A 24,681-nucleotide genomic window follows, 5' to 3' on the forward strand; every position below is an offset into this window, starting at 1 on the left:
GAGGACTGATTTCCAAAATTTATAAAGAACTGAAGAAACTAGATATCAAAATAGTAAGTAATCTAATTGAAAACTGGTGTATGGATCTAAAGATAGTATTCCCAACAGAAGAATCTAAAATGACTGAAAGACACTTAAAGATTTTTTAACATCCTTAGTTATCACAAAAAAGCAAATCAAAACAACTCTGAGATACCATCTTAACCCTGTCAGAATAGCTAAGATCAAAAATACTGTTGACAGCTTATACTGGAGAGGATGTAAGTGGAAACTCCTCCATTGCTGGTGGGAATGCAAACTCATGCAGCCACTTTTGAAATCAGTATGGCAGTTTCTCAGAAAATTCAGAATCAACCTACCTCAAGACCATACCATACCACTCTTAGTCATATACCCAAAGGATGAACAATCATACCATAAGGGTATTTGCTCCACTATGTTCATAGCAGCATTATTTATAATAGCTAGAACATGGAAAACCCTTGAGGCCCCTCGACTGAAAAGTGAATAAAGAAAATGTGGTACATTTACACAGTGAAGAACTATTAAACAGTAAAAAACAATGACATCTTGAAATTTGCAGGCATATGGATGAACTAGAAAAAAAGCATCCTGAGTTAGTTAACCCAGACACAGAAAACCAACACGATAAATAGTCACATATAAGTGGATATTAGACATAAAGCAAAAAATGAATAAGTTACATTCCTATGCCCAGAGAAGAAATTGATAAAATATTAATAGAAATTATTTTATAATCTTCTGATTTTCATAAAACATCATGTTACTAGTAAAGGTATAAAGTAAAAATTTATATTACCTGGTGATAAGCAAAAGAAAGTATAAAAAATTATCCTACTTTTTTTGGTATAGTTCAATTCCTTTACCTGTAAGAAGTAGTCTGAAGGATAATCAAAGAAATGAAATTTGGAAATTTTATATATTTCACTTAACAGAATTTGTAAAAACTAAAATATATACATCATACTATTGATACATACTCAGGATTTCAATGAGTATCTGCCCAAGTTCTTAAAAGGCTGATTCTGTAATTATTCCTTTATTAGAAACAATGACTATAAAGGGGAAATCAATGCAAATTAAACATAAGCACCTTTTTACATTTTCAGTAAAATGAAACATCTTGTGTAATTATAACTAAACACAATACGGGGATAGCACATACACCTGGACAAACAATTGTTGGAAGTTCTAATCACACTTTAAAAGAGATGTCATTTAGATGCCATTTCTGACAGTCTTTATTTTTAGAGCAAGGCCAATGGTTTGGATGCCAATGAGTTGTTGACACCATTGCAAGCTCACCTATGATGATTCCAGTCCAGAAACTCTCTCAAAGAATATTAAGAAGAACTCATAGGATGATTGGATTGATGGTTGCTGTGGTATGGAAATTATTGTATTGATTGTAACTGTTGTCCTGCCTGGACTAGCCCTTCATGAGGTAATTCAGACTGCTGAATTGATTAAAGTGTGGCATAAACATGCTGCAGAACTTTGGACTTAGCAAAATAAAATAGATAAAAGGTATTCAATGAAATAGATGCTTTGAGAAAAGTTGTAATTCTTTTTTTTTCCCTAGTAGACCAGGCTGGCCTCGAACTCACAGAGATCTGCCTGCCTCTGTCTCCCGAGTGCTGGGATTAAATGTATATGCCACCACTGCCCGCCTCATTTTGGTTTTTAAATACATTGAATCTCCAAAGTCATTTCAACAAGACAGTACACAATGATATACACTTCTATCAAAAGTCTTGGCAGCAGATGGTGATGGTGCATGCCTGCAATTCCAGAACTCAGGAACAAGAGACAGGTGCATCTCTGTGAGTTTGAGATCAGTTTGGTCTACAGAGTGACTTCCAGGACAGCCAGGACTGTTACACAGAGAACCCCATCTCAAAAATGTAACAAAACAAAATAACAAAAACACGAAGTCCAGAGTCCATGGAACATCAAAGCCTTTTAAAAGGCCACAATATACAATGTTCTCAAGATAATTAGTCCTGTGAACCATGGCACTTCATGACATATGGCATCACCTTAACAACAGCAGGGCCATTACTACAGTTCTGGGCTAGCGTTGTCCTGCACAAGTAGAGTACATCCCCCTAAAAAGAGTCAACTCCATGGGACTTTCCAGAATACTCACCCCCACATTTTTCCATATTTTTTATAGCACATAGCATCAAATTTCCATATACCCTGGAATGAGAAATAGCAAGAAATCCATTATTGTCCTGTATGTACCAACCCTTCTGTAGCCAGGGAACCAAACCCTCAAATCCCATGAAATGAAGTTTACTGTTTCTGACAGGGAAAAGTTCTTCAGTAATATTTAGTGGCACCAGCAAGATGTTTCAGTGGGAGAAGGCTGAGTGACAGTGCAGAACATCTGACACCTTCCTGTGGACTCTGCATGCACAGTCATAGTCATACACATGTGCACAGCAGCAGATACACACAAAATAATAATAATAATCTTAATAAGAATAATGAAATTGTTTCGCAGAATTTGCAATCAAAACATAGAACATCGACAAAAAAATCTGAGCTGATGGCAGTGTGAGCTTTGCCACTAGCCCTCTGAACGTGAGCTTGGGAATGTCTGTTGTGGACTGACCATAGGCCAGGTGTCAAAGCAGGTTCATCACAAATAGATTTAAATGTGGCACATGACATGCTTATTATTGAAGTTTCTAACTTCACTTGTTTTGTTGAATCTTACTTTTCCCAGTAGTTTTGCCTTTAATATCTTTAAATGAAAATACAAAGTATATTGTGCAGTCCAGTATGTGAGGTAACATACTGTGAGACAGCCATCATCCTGTCTCAGGTTACACACTTGCTGCTCAAACTCATGCACAGACTGCTGCCTTTAAAGGAAGAGAAGGTAGGTTCACATCTGTGTTAAATCACTTGCTGGCATGTCTATATCCCTGGATCCCATTCTCAGCACCACAAAATCGAAACAGGACAGAAAACCTGTCTTTAGGGCTGGAGACATGACACCGCAGTTATGAGCACTTGCTGATCTTCCCGAGGGTACAAGTTCTGTCCACAGAACTCACACCCAACACCTCACATTCATCTGTTTCTCTGGCACCAGGGAATCCAGTGTCCTCTTTTGGCCTCTGTACATACTTCACTTATGTGCATAAACCCACGTGGATATGTATAAAATCTTCTTTCTAAAAGAAACAATCACTAACCTGGACCCTAGTTCTTACAAAAGAGACGAAAGCAAAATACGCTAGACTCAAGAACCACCACCATGTCGTGAAGAGTAAATGGTGAGACTAGAGGTATAGAAGTTGTTTTAGGGGTTCAATAATTACCAGAGAACCCAAGTACACGAATTGTCCCCCAAAGGTGTGTATTTATGTCTCTGATAACCTGATGCTTCAGAACTATTCAGCAAAAGGAGAAAATGATGCCCATGAGTTGGATACAAAGAGAATTTTATTTAGTTCATACAGGTTGATGTCCTAGAAACTGGAAACTCCCTCAAGATTTTCTTCAAATAAATACAAAAGTGCCTTCCTGGAACCTGCCCTGGGTAAGAAATAAACTTCTTTTCCTGCTCACAATGTCTGAGCTCATGAATATCAAGATTAAATGGGTTGGAGATCTTTGCATTTCACCAAAGACAAACCTGAGGCTCAAAAACTGACATCAGGGCCAGTGAGATGGCTCCGATGAGAAGGCACTAGCCACCAACCCTGACAACCTGAGATTCATCCCTAGGACTCAGATGCTGGAAAGAGAAAACTGACTCCCACAAATTGTCCCTTGACCTACAAATGCATGCTGTGGCAATACACATTCACCCCAAAATTAATAAATATGGGAGAAAGTTGACAATGGGGGCTGTGGAAATGGTTCAGTGGGAAGAGCACACCATAAAAGCCAGAGAGGTTGAATCCCCAATATCTGCATAAACGACAAATCAGGGTTAAAGTCCTCCAGTATCCCCACTTGCACGAGGCCAAGACAAGGGATCCCTGGAGCAAGCTGGCCACCTAAACTAGTCAAGTCAGAGAGAATTGGGTTTGTGAGAGACCCTGCCTTAAAGTATAAAGTGAAGAGCAATCAAGAAGACATCCAGTACAGCCTCTGGCCTCTACATGCACACGTATATCCATGCATAGGGACCTGAACACATATGGGCACTCATGCACATGTAAATACAGGCATACACACTATAAACACACACACAAACATTTGATAGTTTTAAGTTGGCAATAGAGCCCTAAAAAAATCACTGAACATTCTCTAGTATCATAAGAATACACAGTATGAGGGCCTGAAATCATGTTATTATTTCCTATTAAGGAGCATTTAACAGAACTAAACCATTTTTGTCCAACGGGAATCAACACTTACCTCGTAGTAATTCATCAGAGTTCCTAAAAATGGCAGAGGTTTGGGTCCAGGAATTCCCTGTTTCTTAAAAACATCATGGTTACGGGTCCCGTATCTATGGAGTGAAACAGAAAGTCTTGTGACCACACATACAGCAGAGAGGAGATAAACATGACCAAAGCCATCATGAAACATACCAACAACTTGGCTGTCCCTTCAGATCCCAGAGCTTAGGGACGGGGTGAGGAGTCCAGTGTACATGGCAGCCCATGGTTTGTATACACTCCTACTGAGTTCTGGTGGCTCTAGGTGTAACCTGAAAGTCACCCAGGTCAGACCAAGACTAAATCTTATCAGAAACCCCCTCAGCTCAGCAAGAGGGAGTTGAAAGTGTGTATGTGTGCCCAGCAGATCTGCATAACATAAATATGAACTTTAATAGTTAGTGTCACTGGGGCTTTAGTACAGTAGTAGAGTGCTTGACTAGCACATATAGGCTCTGGTTTGAGACCTCTTTCTGCCAAAAATGAAAATGCAAAATGAACACAATTATTTCATCTCAAGCCTTCAAGATGACTGCACAGGTAAAGGCACTGGCTGCCAAAGTTGACAACCTTAGTTTGACCCTCAGGATCCACATAGTAGGAAAGAAAAGACTCCCCAAAATTTTCTATAACATACACACACACACAGAGACACACACACACATACACACACACACACGTCTCATGTGCTGCCTCTTTTCTCAATAATTAAAAGCATGTAATTTCAAAGTTTTTTTACAAGAGTTAATTTTAACTTCTGTTATCATGTTTTATAATTGTATTCTGGTGCCTGTGGAAGGCATTAGGTCCCCTGGGACTGTAGTTACAGATGAAGTGAGCCACATGTGGATAGCAGGATTCTAGCCTGGGTCGTCTAGAAGAGCAATCAGTGCTCTTAACCACTGAGCCATCTCTCCAGCCCCTGCTTTCCTTGTCACTTTTGACCTTGCACTCAGTACCAGAATACAGGTCTGAATACAACCCCAACCAGAGGACACGGTGGAAGAGGAACTTTGGTGGTTACTCACCGGTATAGGAGCACCAGGCTGATTACCAGGAGCACCCAGGTTTCCAGTGAGAGAATTGAAGTCAGGTCCATCGTTGCTTGGTGTCAGCAATGTGCCCCTCTGTTTTCTCCCTCTAGCTGTGTGCTACCCTTTGCAGGGCCTCTCTTCCACTAATGGTGCTGAAGTGTGCCCAGCCTGGGGTATTTATACTCTGAGAAGATGCGGTCCAGGTCTTTGAATGGCCGGGACTTTGGTCTCCTGGATAGATCATGAAGTTCATCATATCCTATTTTGATCTTCTGTGAGTTAACATTCTGTGTGTAGTCAATACACAATGTTGTCATTTCAGGAAGACCAAAGGTTATTTTTTTAAATCAAAAATTCAAGCAAATTTATTGACATGAAATTCCCTTTCATCAAGGACCGTTTATTTCAAAAACACATGATATAAAGCCAAAATTGTTCTATCTGTGTACAGATCTTTAGAGAATGTCTTTCTCCTTCCCTGTAAGATACTTCGTTATTTTTCAGAACTCAACTTAGAAAAAAAATAGTCTCTTTGAATCTGTCCTAACCTGTGCCCCTAAGAAATACAACCACTTCTCCTGAGGTATGTCTCCTTCACATGCATCTCCTTCCCTCTAGCCTAGCACTGAGGGTCTTCCCGTACAGAAACTTTACTAGATTGTGAGAATATTCTGGCAGCAGTCACCCAATATGTAATAGAGTGGTAACTCAGTCCTGTCAACTTGAGCAGGGAGAGGTGTTGGGTCGAGCAGGTTCCAAATATGTGTTAAAATGTCTTTGATTAGTTTCTAGTAAACGTTAGGAGACCTTTTTTTGAGTGATGAGAATGTTCTAAAACTCACTGCCTGTGTAGCTTGTATAACCACATAGAACCACATGTAAAACATTGAAAATTACTCTGTGAATGGATAAATCATGCAGTGTATGAATATGTGTGTATTCATATTCTGATGAATTGCTTAAATCTGATGTATTGCTTAAATTTTTATTTTTATTTGAGACCAATGATATTTGTTTGTTTGATAAGAAGAAAATCCAGGAGTAGTTATAAGAATCAGCTGGGAGAGTGACAGCTCAGCAGTCACAAAGCCCTGGCTCCATCCCCAGCACCACATAATTGCTGGTGCACTTATGTAATCCCAGAACTCAGGGAGTAGAGGCAGGGGGACCCCAATTCAAAGAGGAAATTGAAAGCTGCATAAGAAGTTTGAGACCAGCCTGGGGCACATGACACCCTGTCTTAGGGAACACAAACCACCAACAAAACCAAATTCTTCGACTCCTTCAACATACCAAAATTCAGTATCTGCTGCTCCATGCTAGTGGTCATTGTGAGATGAGACAGACCTTACCACTTCCTGCTGAACTGTTTGTAATGATTGTTCGGTCTCTTTAAGAGACAAGACAAGCCCACTCCCTTCCTGCTTGCAATCTCAGAGCCCCACTTTTTCTTCTTCCTGTCTCCTCTCTTGGAGAGGCAGTCTCTCTCTCTCTCTCTCTCTCTCTCTCTCTCTCTCTCTCTCTCTCTCTCTCTCCTCCCTCCCCTTATTCCTTCCCCTCCATAATCCACCTAATAAATATCTAACTTTAACTTTACTCTGTATGGTATGTTTATCTGTCTCTCTCGCCCAACTGCCACAGTCACATGGAGACCTGCCACGTGGTCTCTTGTGCCATCCCTGCTTGGAACTGGCCGCTTTGAGGATCCCAGCAGCTTTTAGGAAACCCATCTGCATGGTGTGCCTATCTGTCTGTCCCTTGCCCACCTGCCACCCACATGGCTAGTCAGCCGCTGGGGACGTCCAGGGGACCAGCCACCTTTGTTTGTTGACCTGCCGCTGGTCTCGACTCTGCAGCAAGCTGCCGGGACCCGCAGCAAATCCATAATACTGTTGACACCTAACAGGTCCTGGGTGAGAGGGAGGCATTGTATGCATTTGTGTGTTAGCCCACTGGTGAGTGGTGAGTCCACAGGCTCTAATGGACAGTTCTAAAACCACGGACACACTGATGGCACTAGTTAAAGCCTGTAGGATCAGAAGAAATCATGAATATGGGAAAGAGATTTGCAGGGAGGAAGGAAGATTGACAAGGTTGGGAGGGAAATAAGTGAGAGTGGGGAAAATTAGCCAGAATTCATTATATACAGGTTGTCAGACAACAAAATTTATTAAGTAAAAATAACAATGGGGTACTTAATTTCCTTCAGGTCATTCATCCCTATCAGCATCTATCTACCATCTTTGGCTTCCTTTGGACCTTTAGAAGTTGATGCTTTGTCAGAGTAAATTACAGTATATGTAGCTAAAATCCTGGGTATACCAGTTCTGACAGCCGGTGTTGACAGTGTATCCTGCCCTTGTGTCTTCTTGTTGTGTGGGGCTGTGGGCCTGCTTTTCATCCTGCCCGGCTCCTGGCCGCCTACACGGCTAGCTTTATACCCGAAATAATTACACAGAAACTGTATTCTTTTAAACACTGCTTGGCCCATTAGCTCTAGCCCTTACTGGCTAATTCTCATATCCCGATCAACTCATCTCTAATAATCTGTGTAGCACCAGTCTTACCAGGAAAGATTCAGCATGTCTGACCTGGCGGCTTGCTTCATGGTGTCTGCCCTGGAGAGCAGAAGCATGGCGTCTGCTCCAGAGAGCAGAGCTGTCGAGTCTGAGCTCACTTCCTCTTCCTCCCAGCATTCTGTTCTGTTTACTCCACCCACCTATGTTCTAACCTATGAGAGCCAAGCAGTTTCTTTATTATTTAACCAATGACCTTTCTCCATCATCTTCTCACCCTGATCATCAGCTCCAATAATTTCCTCAATCATTTCAAATCTCTTAATCATAATCTTTCATAAAGCCTGAATCTCCTGACCTGCAAATGTTTCTAGTGATTTCCCTATGGTATCAATTTTCTGGTCCCCATTCTGCACCTGGGATTCCAAGGTCTTAATGTTTCCTTTCAAAGATAACATTTCCTCCTTGAAATGCTCCTGAACATCATGTAAATTGCCATTCTGGAGGTATATTCTGTCGGTTACCTTATCAAAACTCTGTGATAACTTCTGAATGTCAAATTCAACAGCCTGGTCCCTCTCAGGTAAGTTCCTAGTACTATTAGATATGGAGTCAATTTTGCTTATCATGGTATTACTCCTATCAATTAATGCCATATACTTCCATAATGATATAATATGAAGAAGAAAACCTAATAACCAGTAAATTGAGGTATCTCCATAGGCATGTAGGCCTCTTGTGATTTCTTCCATAGTGGCAGCAAAAACCATGGCAAAAGTCCCATAAGAAACGAAACCTGCCATTTTACCTGTTAATGAGCAGACGGCGCTGTTTCTGAGTCATGACTGGAACCAATGCAACAGTGTCACGACAAATCCTGTTTTAATATCTGCCCTGATATTTATTTAAAACCTGGGGAAAAATGAGTCACTCGAGAGGTTAGATGTAGTAGACAGAGGGAGAAAACCCAGAATCCTGGCACAGGGCGCAAAAACCCAGGGAGCTTCTAGTGGCTGATAAACAGCACAGCTTGTCCCTGGAACACACGCTGCTGCTCCATAGTGGGTTGTGACACAGCCTCTGCTAGAGCCGGCTACTGCGCACCCAGCGTCCTATGCTGGGACAAAAGGTCACGCTGCAAATGCCACTGTGGCAGTGCTCCACTCAGTTGCGGTGAGGATTTCAAACAGTGTGTCTATTTGAGCTGCAGAAACTTCACAGGAATTTTTGCCCCAAGAGGTTAGCAGCGGTCAGCAAATGCTTACGCTTGCACTCTGACTTGCGCTGCCTAAGTGTGACACTGCACGGAAGGTTTAAAAACAGCTCAAACATGCCATCCTTATATGGATGCATTCCTAGGCCTGGATGTAGGGGGGAGGGCCTTGGACTTCCCACAGGGCAGGGTTCCCTGCCATTTCTCAAGCAGTGAGGGAGGGGGAAGAGCAGAGGGGGGGGAGCAGGAGGGGATTGGAAGGAGGGAAGGAAGTGTAAATATTTGAATGGAAAAATAAAATTAAAAAAAAATCTCGGAAAAGATCAAACCAAGCAGGCAGAGACAGTCAGGGCCGATGGATTCCAGGAGGTGTGGAGTTTAAATCCACGTTGGAAGGCAAATGATAGGGTATGTGGGGACTTGAAGCCAATCTGAGGCGAGTAAAGAGTTGCAGCATGACCTTAAGTGTCTCTTGGCCATTTGAAATTCTTCTGTTGAGAATTCTCTGTTCAGTTCACTTCCCCATTTTTAATTGAGTTAATTAGAATTTTAAAGTCCAATTTCTTGAGTTATTTATATATTTTGGAGAGCAGGCTTTTGTCCGATGCAGGATTGGTGAAGATCTTCTCCCATTCAGTAGGATGCCTTTTTTGTCTTAATGACAGTGTCCTTTGCTTTACAGAAGCTTCTCAGTTTCAGCAGGTCCCATTTATTCAATGTTGCCCTTATTGTCTGTGCTACTGGGGTTATATGTAGGAAGTGTTCTCCTGTGCCCATGTGTTGCAGTCTACTTCCCACTTTCTCTTCTATCAGGTTCAGTGTGGTCGGATTTACATTAAGGTCTTTAATCCATTTGGACTTGAGTTTTGTACATGGTGATAGGTATGGGTCTATTTTCATTCTTCTACAGGTTGACATCCAGTTATACCAGCACCATTTGTTGAAGATGCTTTCTTTCTTCCATTGTATACTTTTAGCTCCTTTGTCAAAAATCAGGTGTTCATGGGTTTGTTGGTTAATAATCAGGTCTCTATACAATTCCATTGGTCGACTTCTCTGTTTTTATGACAATACCAAGCTGTTTTCATTACTGTAGCTCTGTAATAGAGTTTAAAGTCAGGGGTGGTAATGCCTCCAGAAGTTTCTTTATTGTATAGGATTGTTTTGGCTATCCTGGGTTTTTTGTTTTTCCATATAAAGTTGATTATTGTTCTCTCAAGGTCTGTGAAGAATTTTATTGGGATTTTGATGGGAATTGCATTGAATTTATAGATTGCCTTTGGTAGAATTGCCATTTTTACTATGTTGATCCTACCCATCCAAGAGCATGGGAGATCCCTCCATTTTCTGGTATCCTCTTCAATTTCTTTCTTCAAAGCCTTAAAGTTCTGGTCAAATAGATCTTTCACTTTCTTGGTTAAAATTACCCAAGATACTTGCTATTTGTGACTATCATAAAAAGTGAAGTTCCTCTGATTTCCCTCTCTGCTTCTCTATTCTTTGTGTATAGGAGGGCAACTGATTTTTTTGGAGTTGATCTTGTAACCTGCCGGTATTTATCAGCTGTAGGAGTTCTTTGGCAGAGTTTTGGGGGTCACTAATGTATACTATCATATCATCTGCAAATAACAAAAGTTTGACTTCTTCCTTTCTGATTCAAATCCCTTGATCTTCTTATGTTGTCTTATTGCTATTGCTAGAACGTCAAGCACTATGTTGAAGAGAAATGGTGAGAGTGGACAGCCTTGCCTTATTCCTGATTTTAGTGGAATGGCTTTGAGTTTTTCTCCATTTAATTTGATATTACCTGTTGGCTTGCTATATATTGCTTTTATTATATATAGGCATGAACCTTGTATCCCTAACCTCTCCAAGACCTATGTTATAAAGGGGTGTTGAACTTTGTCAAATGCTTTTTCAGCATCTAACGAAATGATCATATGGTTTTTTCTTTCAGTTTATTTATATGATGGATTCCATTGATATATTTTCTTATATTGAACCAACCCTGCATCTCTGGGATGAAGCCTACTTGATAGTAATGGATAATTTTTTGATATGTTCTTGGATTCTGTTTGCCAGAATTTTATTGAGAATTTTTGCATCAATGTTCATGGGTGAGATTGGTCTGTAATTCTCTTTCTTGGTTCGCTGTTTGTGTGGTTTTGGAATCAGGGTGACTGTCGCTTCATAAAAAGAGTTTGAAAATGACTCTTCTGTGTCTAATACGTAAAACACATTAAGGAGTATCAGCTCTTCTTGGAAGTTCTGAAAAAATTCTGCATTAAAATCATCCACAACCACAACCACCTCAACCACAAAGACAGGCACTTACTCAGAGTAAAGGGTTGGGATAAGGCTTATCAAGTAAATGGACCTAAGAAACAAGCAGGGGTGGCCATACTAATTTCTAACAAAGTTGACTTCAAACTTAAATCAATCAGGAGAAATGGAGAGGGACATTTTCTACTCATAACAGGAACAATTCATCAGGATGAAGTCTCAATCCTGAATATCTATGCCCCTAATATAAAAGCACCCACGTACGTAAAAGAAACATTGTTAAAACTCAAGGCAGCCATCAAACCGCACACATTGATAGTAGGAGACTTTAATACTCCTCTCTCACCAATGGACAGGTCAAGTAGACAGAAACCTAACAGAGAAATAAGAGAATTAATGGAGGTAATGAATCAAATGGACTTAACAGACATCTATAGAATATTCCACCCAAATAGGAAAGAATATACCTTCTTCTCTGCAGCTCATGGAACCTTCTCAAAAATCGACCACATACTCGGTAACAAAGCAAACATCCACAGTTACAAAAAAATATTAATAACCACCTGTATCTTATCAGATCACCATGGATTAAAGCTAGAATTCAGCAACAATGCTACCCCCAGAAAGCCTACAAACTCATGGAAACTGAATAGTCAACTACTGAACCATACCTGGATTAAGGAAGAAATAAAGAAAGAAATTAAACTCTTCCTTGAAGACAATGAAAATAAAGAAACAACATACTCAAACCTATGGGACACTATGAAAGCAGTTCTGAGAGGAAAGTTCATAGCACTAACTGCCCACTTAAAGAAAACAGAGAAAGCACACATTGGAGACTTAACAGCCCACCTGAAAGCTCTAGAAAAAAAAGAAGCAGACTCACCTAGAAGGGGTAGAAGACTGGAAATAATCAAACTGAGGGCTGAAATCAACAAAATAGAAACACAGAAAACAATTGAAAGAATCAATGAATCAAAAAGCTGGTTCCTGGAGAAAATCAACAAGATTGATAAACCCCTATCCAAACTAATCAAACGGCAGAGAGAGAATTTGCAAACTAATAAGATCAGAAATGAAAAGGGAGACATAACCACAGACACAGAGGAAATTCAGAGAATCATTAGATCTTACTACAAAAGCCTGTATGCCACAAAACTGGAAAATGTAAAAGAAATGGACGCTTTTTTAGATAAATACCATTTACCAAAGTTAAACCAGGACCAGGTGAACAACCTAAACAGACCTGTTAGTCGTGAAGAATTAGAAGCTGTTATCAAAAACCTCCCTTCCAAAAAAAGTCCAGGACCAGATGGTTTCAATGCGGAATTCTACCAGAACTTCCAAGAAGACCTAATACTTATTCTCCTTAATGTATTTCACAATATAGAAACAGAAGAGTCATTGCCAAATTCCTTTTATGAAGCTACAGTAACTCTGATACCAAAACCACACAAAGACCCAACCAAGAAAGAGAATTACAGGCCAATCTCACTCATGAACATCGACGCAAAAATCCTCAACAAAATTCTGGCAAACCGAATCCAAGACCACATTAGAAAAATTATCCATTATGATCAAGTAGGCTTCATCCCAGAGATGCAGGGCTGGTTTAACATACGCAAATCTATCAATGTAATTCAGCATATAAATAAACTGAAAGAAAAAACCACATGATAGTTTCATTAGATGCTGAAAAAGCATTTGACAAAATTCAACATCCCTTTATGATAAAAGTCTTGGAGAGATTAGGGATACAAGGGTCATACCTAAATATAATTAAAGCTCTTTACAGCAAGCCGACAGCTAACATCAAATTAAAAGGAGAGAAACTTAAAGCCATCCCACTAAAATCAGGAATACGCCAAGGCTGTCCACTCTCCCCATACCTCTTCAATATAGTTCTTGAAGTCTTAGCAATAGCAATAAGACAACATAAGGGGATCAAGGGGATTCGAATTGGAAAGGAAGAAGTTAAACTTGCGTTATTTGCAGATGATATGATAGTGTACTTAAGCGACCCCCAAAACTCCACCAAAGAACTTCAACAGCTGATAAATACCTTTAGTAATGTGGCAGGATACAAGATCAACTCCAAAAAATCAGTCGCCCTCTTATACACAAAGGATATGGAAGCAGAGAGGGAAATAAGAGAATCATCACCTTTCACGATAGCCACAAATAGCATAAAATATCTTGGGGTAACTCTAACCAAAGAAGTGAAAGATCTATTTGACAAGAACTTTAATTCTTTGAAGAAAGAAATTGAAGAGGATACCAGAAAATGGAAGGATCTCCCTTGCTCTTGGATTGGGAGGATCAACATAGTAAAAATGGCAATTCTACCAAAGGCAATCTATAGATTCAATGCAATCCCCATCAAGGTTCCATCAAAATTCTTCACATATCTTGAGAGGACAATAATCAACTTTATATGGAAAAACAAAAAGCCCAGGATAGCCAAAACAATCTTACACAATAAAGAAACTTCTGGAGGCATTACCATCCCTGACTTCAAACTCTATTACATAGCTACAGTAATGAAAACAGCGTGGTACTGGCACAAAAACAGAGATGTCGACCAATGGAATCATATAGAAGACCCGGATTTTAACCCACAAACTTATGAACACCTCATTTTCGATAAAGGAGCTAAAAGTGTACAATGGAAGAAAGAAAGCATCTTCAACAAATGGTGCTGGCACAACTGGATGTCAACCTTAGAAGAATGAAAATAGACCCATATCTATCACCATGCACAAAACTCAAGTCCAAATGGATCAAAGACCTCAATATCAATCTGAACACACTGAACCTGATAGAAGAGAAAATGGGAAGTACCCTACAACATATGGGCACCGGAGATCGCTTCCTATGTATAACCCCAGCAGCACAGACATTAAGGGCAACATTGAATAAATGGGACCTCCTGAAACTGAGAAGCTTCTGTAAAGCAAAGGACACTCTCATTAAGACAAAAAGGCATCCTACTGACTGGGAGAAGATCTTCACCAACCCCGCAACAGACAAAGGTCTGATCTCCAAAATATATAAAGAACTCAAGAAACTAGACTTTAAAAGGATAATTAACCCAATTAAAAAATGGGGCACTGAACTGAACAGAGAATTCTCAACAGAAGAAGTTAAAATGGCCAAAAGATACTTAAGGTCATGCTCAACCTCCTTAGCGATCAGAGAAATGCAAATCAAAACAACTTTGAGATATCATCTTACACCTGTCAGAATGGCTAAAATCAAAAACACCAAGGATAGCCTTTGCTGGAGAGGTTGTGGAGAAAGGGGTACCCTCATCCATTGCTGGTGGGACTGCAAACTTGTGCAACCACTTTGGAAATCAGTGTGGCGGTTTCTCAGAAAAATTGGGATCAACCTACCCCTGGACCCAGCAATACCACTCTTGGGAATATACCCAAGAGATGCCCTATCATATGACAAAAGCATTTGTCCAACTATGTTCATAGCAGCATTATTTGTAATAGCCAGAACCTGGAAGCAACCTAGATGCCCTTCAATGGAAGAATGGATGAAGAAAGTGTGGAATATATACACATTAGAGTACTACTCTGCGGTAAAAAAACAATGACTTCTCGAATTTTCCATGCAAATGGATGGAAATAGAAAATACGATCCTTAGTGAGGTAACCCAGACCCAAAAAGAAGAACATGGGATGTACTCACTCATAATTGGTTTCTAGCCATGGATAGGGGCCACTGAGTCTATAATTTGTGATCCTAAAGAAGCTAAACAAGAGGGTAAACCCAAGGAAAAACATATAGATATCCTCCCAGCTATGGGAAATAGACATGACTGATGAGCAAAAAATTGGAATCTTGGGGGTGGGGTGTGATGGGGATGAGGGGTGATGGGGAGAGAAAAGTGTGAAGGAGAGGATGAGGGGAACTGGGGGAATCGGGGTGATTGGGGATAAAGGAAGGTTGGATAGGGGAGCAGGGAAACTCATACCTTAGGTAAGGGAGCCACCTAAGGGGTGGCAAGAGACTTGAACTTGGAATGGCTACCAGATGCCCAGGGCAATGTCCCCAGTTAGTTCATTGGGGCACCTGAGGATAGGGAACCCGAAATGAACCTATCCTATAATCATACTGATGAATATCTTGCATATCGCCATAGAACCTTCATCTAGCGATGGATGGAGATAGAGCCAGAGACCCACACTGGAGCACCGGACTGAGCTCCCAAGGTTATAATGAGGAGCAGAAGGAGAGAGAACATGAACAAGGAAGTCAGGACCATGAGGGGTGCACCCAACCACTGAGACAGTGGGGCCGATCTATTGGGAGCTCACCAAGGTCAGCTGGACTGCTACTGAAAAAACATGGGATAAAACCGGACTCTCGGAATGTGGCGGACAATGAGAGCTGACGAGAGGCCAAGGAGAATGGCACAGGAACTTTCAACTGGCGATAGATCGAGAGAGAGACAGAGACCCAAATTGGAGCAATGGTCTGAGCTCTTAAGGTCCAAATGAGGAGCAGAAGGAGGGAGAACATGAGCAAGGAAATCAGGACCACGAGGCGTGCACCCACCCACTGTGACAGTGGAACTGATCTATTGGGAGCTCTTCAAGGCCAGCTGGACTGGGACTGAATAAGCATGGGTTGAAACTGGACTCTCTGAACATGGCGGACAATGAAGGCTGATGAGAAGCCAAGGACAATGGCACTAGGTTTCGATCCTAATACATGAACTGGCTTTGTGGGAGCTTAGCCTGTTTGGATGCTCACCTTCCTGGGCCTGGATGGAAGTGGGAGGACCTTGGTCTTCCTGTAGGGCAGGGAATTTGGACTGCTCTTCAGTATCGAGAGGGAGGGGGAATGGACTGGGGGGAGGAGAAGAGGAGTGGGGATGGGGGAGGGGAGTGGGGGGAGGGGGCAATGTGTGGGAGGAGGGGAGGGAAATGGGAAACGGGGAGCAGTTGGAAATTTTAATTAAAAAAGAATAAAAAAATGAAAAAAAAAAAAACTCTTAACCCCTACCAAAGGTTAAGAATTAAAATTACCTTAGCGATCGGGGAAATGCAAATGAAAACAACTTTGACATAGCATCTTACACCTGTCAGAATGGCTAAAATCAAAAACACCAATGATAGCCAATGCTGGAGAGGATGTGGAGTACGGGGAACACTCATCCATTGCTGGTGGGAATGCAAACTTGTGCAACCACTTTAGAAATCAGTGTGGCAGTTTCTCAGGAAACTGGGAGTCAACCTACCTCAGGATCCAGCAATTCCACTCTTGGGATTATACCCAAGAGATGCCCAATCATACTACAAAAGCATTTGTTCAACTATGTTCATACCAGCACTATTTGTAATAGCCAGAACCTGGAAACAACCTAGGTGTCCCTCAATGGAAGAATGGATAAAGAAGATGTGGCACATATACACTTTAGAGTTCTACTCAGAGGTAAAAAACAATGACATCTTGAATTTTGCATGGAAATGGATGGAAATAGAAAACACTTTACTGAGTGAGATAACCCAGACCCAAAAAGATAAATATGGTATGTACTCACTCATAAGTGGATTCAGGCCATAAATAAAGGACATTGAGCCTTTAACTCGTGATCCTAGAGAAGCCAAATAAGAAGGTAAACCCAAAGAAAAACATACATTTATCTTCCTGGATATTGGAAGTAGACAAGATCGCTGGGCAGAAGTTGGGAGCATGGGGGTGAAGGTGGGTTGGGGGAAAAAGAGATGGGGAGAGAGAAGGGAGAAGGGGAGGATTTGGGAGAGCTTAGGGGAATGGGATGGTTGATATGGAGGAAGGGTAGATATGGGAGCAGGGGAGAAGATATCTTAATTAAGGGAGCCATTGTAGGGTTGGCAAGAGACTTGGCTCTAGAGGGGTTCCCAGGTGTCCAAGGGGATTTCCCCAGCTAGGTCCTTGGGCAGCAGTGGAGAGGGTGCCTAAACTGGCCTTCTCCCATAGCCACACTGATGAATATCTTACATATCACCATAGAACCTTCATCTGGTGATGGATAGAGATAGAGACAGAGACCCACAATGGAGCATTGGACTGAGCTCCCAAGGTCTAGTTGAGCAGAAGGAGGAAGAATAGGAGCAAAGAAGTCAGGACCGTGAGGGGTGTGTCCACCCACGGATATGGTGGGACTGATCTAATGGGAGTTCATCAAGGCCAGCTGGACTGGGACTGAACAAGAATGTGATCAAACCGGACTCTCTGAATGTGGCTGGCAATGAGGGCTGACTGAGAAGCCAATGACACCAGGTTTTGATTCTACTGCATGTATTGGCTTTTGGGGAGCCTAGTCTGTTTGGATACATACCTTCCTAGACCTGGATGGAGGTGGGAGGGCCTTGGACTTCCCACAGGGCAGGACACCTTGACTTCTTTTAGAACTGTAGAGGGAGGTAAGGGGGAGTAGGGGGAGTGGGAGGGAAATGGGAGGAGGTGGAAATGTTTAATTAATTAATTAATTAAAATTCTTAACCTCTGGCAAAGGACTGAAGTTCAGTTCCCAGCACCTGCCTCTGAAAGCTCACAATTTTCTAAAACTCCATGTCTAGGGAATCAGATGCTCTCTCCTGGACACCATAGCCACACCAAACACACACATGGCACCCATCCACAGACACAAATACACATACACAAACATATATGTAGGCAAAACACCTCCACACATAAACTAAAACAACTTAAAAATTCATTAAAATGTGTTGCAAATGCCTAGATCCTTTGTTATGCTAAGTTCAACTTTGCATCTACTGACTACTCAAGAGTACAATAAAGACTCAGTTGAAAGTCAAACAAAACTCCCAGACAGACATAAATATATATAAATAAAAAATAAAAATAAATCCTAAAAACAGAATATGCTACATGTCTTGGAACTGCCCACTGATGATGAGGAGAAACATAGCATAAACCTTGGGACATCCTGACTAAACCAATCTTTTTCTTCTCAGGCTGTCACATAGATGTCAAAGTGATAACGGTCCCAGGGTGACTGGTGACTTTTCCATACTTCTCTCTAGCGAAACAGGAGCCTTATTTGATTATCTCCTTATCTCTTCTGTGTTGGTACACCCTGAGCTGACTTTCCTGAAATGTTTTCTTACTTTCAGTTCTGTCTGACACAGAAATCATGGCCCAGTCAATTATCTTTATTTTTGGTGGCTATGAAACCACCAGCAGCACCCTTGCCTTTGCCCTGTATTTACTGGATACTCACCCTGATATCCAGAAGAAACTGCAGGAGGAGATCGATGTGGCTCTGCCCAATAAGGTGAATGGATGGTGCTTGGAATAGAAGGGAAAAAGACATACCTTCTTTTCACAAAAACTTCTGTATGTGTGTGTGCGTGTGCGTGTGTGTGTGTGTGTGGTGTGTGTGTATGCATAGATCATAGACCTGCACTGGATATTTTTCTAAATCGCTCTCCACCATGGTTTTTGACACAGTTATTCTCACCAAATCTGGAGATCATCAAATTGGTTAGGCAGTCTGGAAAAGGATCACCAGGCATGCCCTGTCTCTGCCCCTTCCCCTACCCTGCTGGGATTATAGATGTTAGCCATTATGTCTGGCTTTATCAATGACATGTATCTGAACTCAGGATTGCATACTAGACAGTTCATAAATTGAGATATCTTTAAAGCTCAAGTGATAGTTATTCTAACGATTCTGTAAGAGACTGGATAGCTAGCTCAATGGTTAAGAGCGTTGGCTGTTCTTTCAGAAAATCCATCTAGGTTTAATTCCCAGTATCCAAATGGCAATCCTTGACTATATATAATGTCAGTCACAAGGGACCTAATGCCCTCTCCTGACTTCTGTGGACATTGTGCTTATGTGGCACACATACACATATGTAGACAAAACAGCTACACTCATAAAATAAAACAATTTTAAAATCCTTTAAAATGTATTATAAGTGCCTATGACCTTTGCAATGCTTGGCTCAACTTTGGACTACTGAGAACTCAAGAGTACAATACAGATCGATTGAAAGGTAATCTAAAATCCCAGAACAAACCTTTTTTCTTTCTTCTCAGGCACCTCCCAGTTATGATAAAGTGATGGAGATGGAATACCTCGACATGGTGCTGAGTGAAACGCTCAGATTATACACAATTTCTGACAGACTTGAGAGAGTCTGTAAACAAGATATGGAAATGGGTGGTGTGTTTATTCCCAAGGGGTCAGTAGTGATGGTACCAATTTTTTCTCTTCACCGTGACCCACAGTACTGGCCAGAGCCTGAAGAATTCCGCCCTGAAAGGTACTAGAATTCCAATAGTGGGAACCCACTATTAACTGTGCTGGGCTGTATATACTATAGTGTCTCTTATGAAAAGATGATCTAAATGGGATTTAGTATCCATTTGCATTCTGTAAAGAGGATGACAGAGAAAGGGGAAAAGGGAAAGGGGAAGAGAGATGGGCGGAAAAAATGAGAATTTAAATACAGTGTTTTCATCCTCCTTCATCAAGTAACAAATGACCAACTTAAGTGTGAGGCAGGAACCCGCTTTCCTTCAGTCTAACTGACACATGCTTTTCAGAGATGGAACCCAGCATTATCTTGAAGAGACTTTTAAGACATGTATTCCCCCATTTGCTTTTATTCTTTGACAATAGCATGTATGTAAAGAGTATTTTGGTTATTTTTTTATTCTTTGACAATTGCATGTATGTATAAGGTATTTTTGTCATTTCGCCTCCTATCACTTCTCCCTTGCACACTTGTTGAATCCCTGCTTGTCCCCATCAAGTCTTCCTCCTCTATTCATGTCATCCTGTTGTCTTGTGAATCGTGATTTTAATTAGGGTTGCTTGCATAAGTGCAGGTCTAGGAGTAATTTACTGCAGAACGGACAAATCACCAAGGCTACACCATAAAAAAGAATATCCCCTTACCCCAGGAACCATTAGTTGTCAACAGCTCTTCACAGAGGTGATGTTTCACCAGTTCCCTCCCCAATCCTTGATGGAGTGTGTCAACATGGTCTAGCCTTGTGTAAACAACCACAGTTGTTGCGAATTCGTGAGTGCAATGGCTGTGTCAGGTCCAGAAGATAGTGTTTCACAGCACCCCTTTAATTCCCTGGCTCTTATGTCATTCTGTCCTGTCTTCTGAGATGTTCTTGAGCCTTGGAGGGGATGATACAGATGTCCCATTAAACACTGAGCACTCCACCATCACTCATTCTCAGCATTTTGAGCAGTTATGAGTCTATGTGTTAACTGTCTCCACTGCAATCAGAAGCTTCTCTGACCAAGACTAATAGCAGCACTAGTTCTTGTGTATAAACATGAATATTCAGAAGACAGTTTGATACATGTCCACTTAGCAAAAGAACAGTAGTACATTCAACCCTAGTGCATATAACCTCTAGATTTACAGTATCAGGCATTAAATACCACTGGAAATTGGAACTCTGATCCAATCAGACAGTGGTTCATTATCCCTACCACATAACACTAGTGGGCACATAGGATACATTTTCTGTCTAAAGCTTTTGTCTTATCTCAGATACGGAAACTTTTTTAGGGCAAGGGGGACAGAAAGGACTTTTAGTGTACAATTCTCAGAGCCAAATACCTGGAATCAGTTCAGTGAAACCTTCCTAATCTACCTGTATGTCTGGTTAGATGTCTAAAGGTAAATTCATGTATGTAGATCTTATGCTTCTATCCTTTGCTAACTTTTCATTACTGTGTGTCTCCAGGTTCAGCAAGGAGAACAAGGGCAGGATCAATCCTTATGTATACATGCCCTTTGGGTATGGACCCAGGAACTGCATTGGTATGAGGTTTGCTCTCATGAACATGAAACTTGCTCTCACTAAACTGCAGAATTTCTCCTTCCAGCCTTGTAAGGAAACACAGGTGAGGGAAAAAACTATCTCTGTAAATAATGTTTTATGGAAGACATTTTTCAATCGAAGTTTCTGTGTATAAAATCGAATCTGCTAGTTTGATGTTTGCTAACTCTTTTTATGGCCTAATGAGTTATTTGTATCCAGGGAAGAATTGAGGGGCCTCTGGTGCTATGTCAGTATAGAGTACAGCTGTAGCATTATGAAGAGTTAGTGCAGGCAGTACGACAGGATTATGTGCATTCTATTTGTAGATCCAGTCATGTCCACTGAAAATTGGTATGCCATGTACTATAAAGCAATTCAGTGATCATAACTTCATGTTTGTTGAGTGATGCACTATTCTTCCAGAACTCACAGAAGCTCTTCTCTGACAGTCCTGTCATCTACTGGCTTGCATTAGAATCACTGAGGAGCTTTACAACTCATATGTGTTTCTCAAATGGCAAAGTACTTACCTAGTATGCACAAAGCCCTGGTTCCCATCCCCAGAAATGCATGAAGCAGCTCTGGGGAAGCATACTTACCTGAAATCCCTGTACTCAAAAGGACAAGGCAAGATGATCAAAAATTCAAGTAATCCTTGGCTACATAGTGAATTTGAAGCCAGCAGGAGCTACAGAATACCCCATATCAAAAGCAAAAACAGAAATTCATGATTCCTGGAGATCATGTCTGAAATCCTAAAATAATTTACCAGAGCATGGCTTTAAAAGCCCATCTCTGGCTTTCCATGTGATGCTAAATTGAGACTCATTATTGTAAACATAAATGATAGGGCTCAAGTGATGGCTCAGTGGTTAAGAGTACTAGCTGCTCTTACAAAGTACCTGAGTTCACTTCCCAGTACACACAAGTTGGCTAACAACCATTTGTAAATCCACTTCCATGGCTGCTTGTGTTCTTTTCTGGCTTCCACTGAGACTGCACATATGTGGTATACAAACACACGTGCAGGTAAAACATTCCTACACATACAATAAAAAATAAATCTTAACAAAGTTGATGGTTATGGATGATTTTCAACCTTATGGGACATATTGCTGGTTCTGCCTCACTTCTCAGGAACTCTGCACCAGAAACAAACATCTGCCATGTTTCCATAAGCAATGTATTCTTTTTTCCTCCATATTCTTCTCTCATATTCAAGTTCTTGTTAATTCTGCAAATGAATCTTCTTCTTGGATGTATTTCCTCATGTGCTTTATATTCTACTTTTGACTTCTGTAGGCTGTATTTATCACCTGTGCTAATACTTTGTCATTAAAGCCTCCAGTTTGGTTGTGCTTTTTCTCTCAGTATTGAAGGATATTCTGTATCTTTCCTATACCACCTCATATCATTCCTTCCACAAACTCCAATGATCCTTTGTGGAGAATGTGTGCATTGAAAGCGTTTACTAAATGTTTTGAAGTAGAGCTTACAATTTTAATATTCTTTCATAAAAACATCAAAACTAATTTTAAAATAACAGATAACACTGTGTATAAGTTTTATGCACATATCTTTTTTATTCCTCCATGGAAAACATATGTATACTACTTAAAATTTTAAAAGAATGTGATAGGACATTTAGAGAAAGCATTTGCATTTTCCTGAACAATTTCTTCCTGTTTCATGCAAAGGTATGGTCAAAACTTAAGAGATTTGTGTATTTGAAATGTGGCTTCTCTTTGTCAATTAGTTTTATTGAATGAATAGAGGGATGGAAATATTTGTTCTTTGATTTGTGGTTTAAGGAAGTTATGTAGATTTATCAACCCACAACCTCACTTATTTTACTACTTTCTCCCTAAAGCATTTAAATCATAAGCATGTACAGAGATATAGACAGACAAAGCAAAGTTCAAGTTTTGGGAGCCAATGGAACATCTTTAAAGGCAGATGCTCTGGCAAGCTCCAGTCATCTTAAATTTGACTCATCTCTATCTCCATGACAACTTTGTTCCCCTCCCTTCTCTTGTAAACAAAACATTATTCCACTGCTTCCCTCTGTCTCTGAATAGCATAGGACCAAAGCACCACTGAAAACACAGGAGGACTCAGAATTCTTCATTTACCCCATCTTTGAAAGCCGTAATAGATGCTAGGAAAGCAAGCAAATATCTGTCCTCTTAAAGACTTACCTGAATGGACACAACTGTACTAGTGACATATGATCTAGGCTGTGAGGACTGTTCATAGAGTGGAAATGTATCCTCTCAGGGTTAGTTTGCAAATGTCAACAAACAAAAAAAAACTTTTCAGGACTTAAAAAAAACAATATGACATAGTAACTAAGAATCAGGCTCAAATATGTAAAATTGGCCAGGCTTAGTGGCTCATGTATTTAATACCAGCACTCACGGGCAGAACTCATTTCTGTGACTTCAAGGCCTGCCTGGTCTATATAATGAGATGCAGGGCAGACTCGGGTACAGAGTGATACCCTGTTTTGAAAAAAATAAAACAAAGCAAAGATTAAAGTTTAAAAATTTTAACAGTTTTACTCTAAAGTAGTATAGAACTGAAATAACATAAATAAGCATGGCTTCATCTCAGTCCCTGTCTACCATAGAGTCTCAATAAATATATTGCCTTATGCATATTTGGAAGCATGTTTTTCACCATCTAATGGACACAGCTTGGAGATAAGGAAGTCCAAGCATATGACCTCAAATGCAGCTTAGATGTACCTTCAAAACATCATTCGGAATGGTTCTTACTTTTCAATATGGATTGTTGTTGGCTCACTCATTGATTCTCAATATTTTTTCCATGGTTGCAGATTCCCTTGAAATTACACAGAAAACCACTTCTTAAACCAGAAAAACTCATTGTTCTAAAGGTTGTACCACGGGATGTGCTCATAACTGGAGCGTGACTTCCCCTCAAGGAGTCTGCAGTGTTCCTCTTCAGGTGGTGTCCAAGAACATTGGAATCTTTAATTTACTTCATGAATAAAATACAGATGAAGATGAGGATTAATCAACTGGACTTGGTACATGGTTAAGGATTCAGTACATCCATTGAGCTTTCTCATTGTCAAAATAAAGGAGAAAGTCACAAAACAATCCCACACCACTTTGGAATTATGATTAATAGAAGGGTAATTTATTTAAAGGGGAAAACTTACAGATTACCATCCTGGACCTCAGCCCCCTGCATGACCAGGAAAAGAGTCTGGTAGTCAGAAGTGGAGTCTGAAGCAAGAGAGAGAGCACATGGCTACCACTGCTTTTTCAAGCCAAAGAGACCACGCCCAAGTGGGCTAGTATCTTAAAGGCTATTGGCTAAAGGAGCAGAAGGAGTTCCTGCAGCACCTCCCTCTTTTG

General features: G+C 40.7%; 2 protein-coding genes across 2 annotated transcripts in view; one reads left to right on the top strand and one right to left on the bottom strand.

The window, feature by feature from the left end:
• Window positions 1-5,595, bottom strand: part of LOC130871370 (cytochrome P450 3A11-like) — a 44,069-nt gene extending 38,474 nt beyond the window's left edge. The window contains exons 1-3 of the mRNA XM_057764711.1: window positions 5,456-5,595; window positions 4,405-4,498; window positions 2,171-2,223 (exon numbers count right to left, since the gene is read on the bottom strand). Coding sequence (XP_057620694.1) covers window positions 2,171-2,223; window positions 4,405-4,498; window positions 5,456-5,526 — 218 coding nt within the window. The 5' untranslated portion in view covers window positions 5,527-5,595. The remainder of the gene's footprint in view (window positions 1-2,170; window positions 2,224-4,404; window positions 4,499-5,455) is intronic.
• Window positions 5,596-8,529: 2,934 nt separating this feature from the next.
• LOC130871372 (cytochrome P450 3A31-like) lies at window positions 8,530-24,230 on the top strand. The gene is made up of 5 exons (XM_057764712.1): window positions 8,530-8,560; window positions 18,610-18,770; window positions 19,541-19,767; window positions 21,218-21,377; window positions 24,135-24,230. Exons 1-5 carry the CDS (start codon window positions 8,530-8,532, stop codon window positions 24,228-24,230), a joined length of 675 nt encoding a protein of 224 aa, XP_057620695.1.
• The last annotated feature ends 451 nt before the right edge of the window (window positions 24,231-24,681 follow it).

This window comes from Chionomys nivalis, chromosome 3 (assembly GCF_950005125.1).
Source record: "Chionomys nivalis chromosome 3, mChiNiv1.1, whole genome shotgun sequence".
In the NCBI taxonomy this organism is placed as follows: domain Eukaryota; kingdom Metazoa; phylum Chordata; class Mammalia; order Rodentia; family Cricetidae; genus Chionomys; species Chionomys nivalis.

Excerpts from the sequence above, each read along its gene's own strand:
- LOC130871372 (XM_057764712.1), top strand. The coding sequence starts at position 8,530 with ATGTCAAATTCAACAGCCTGGTCCCTCTCAG. Across the intron at positions 8,561-18,609 it reads AACAGCCTGGTCCCTCTCAG|TTCTGTCTGACACAGAAATC; the intron begins GTAAGTTCCTAG and ends TCTTACTTTCAG. Across the intron at positions 18,771-19,540 it reads ATGTGGCTCTGCCCAATAAG|GCACCTCCCAGTTATGATAA; the intron begins GTGAATGGATGG and ends CTTTCTTCTCAG.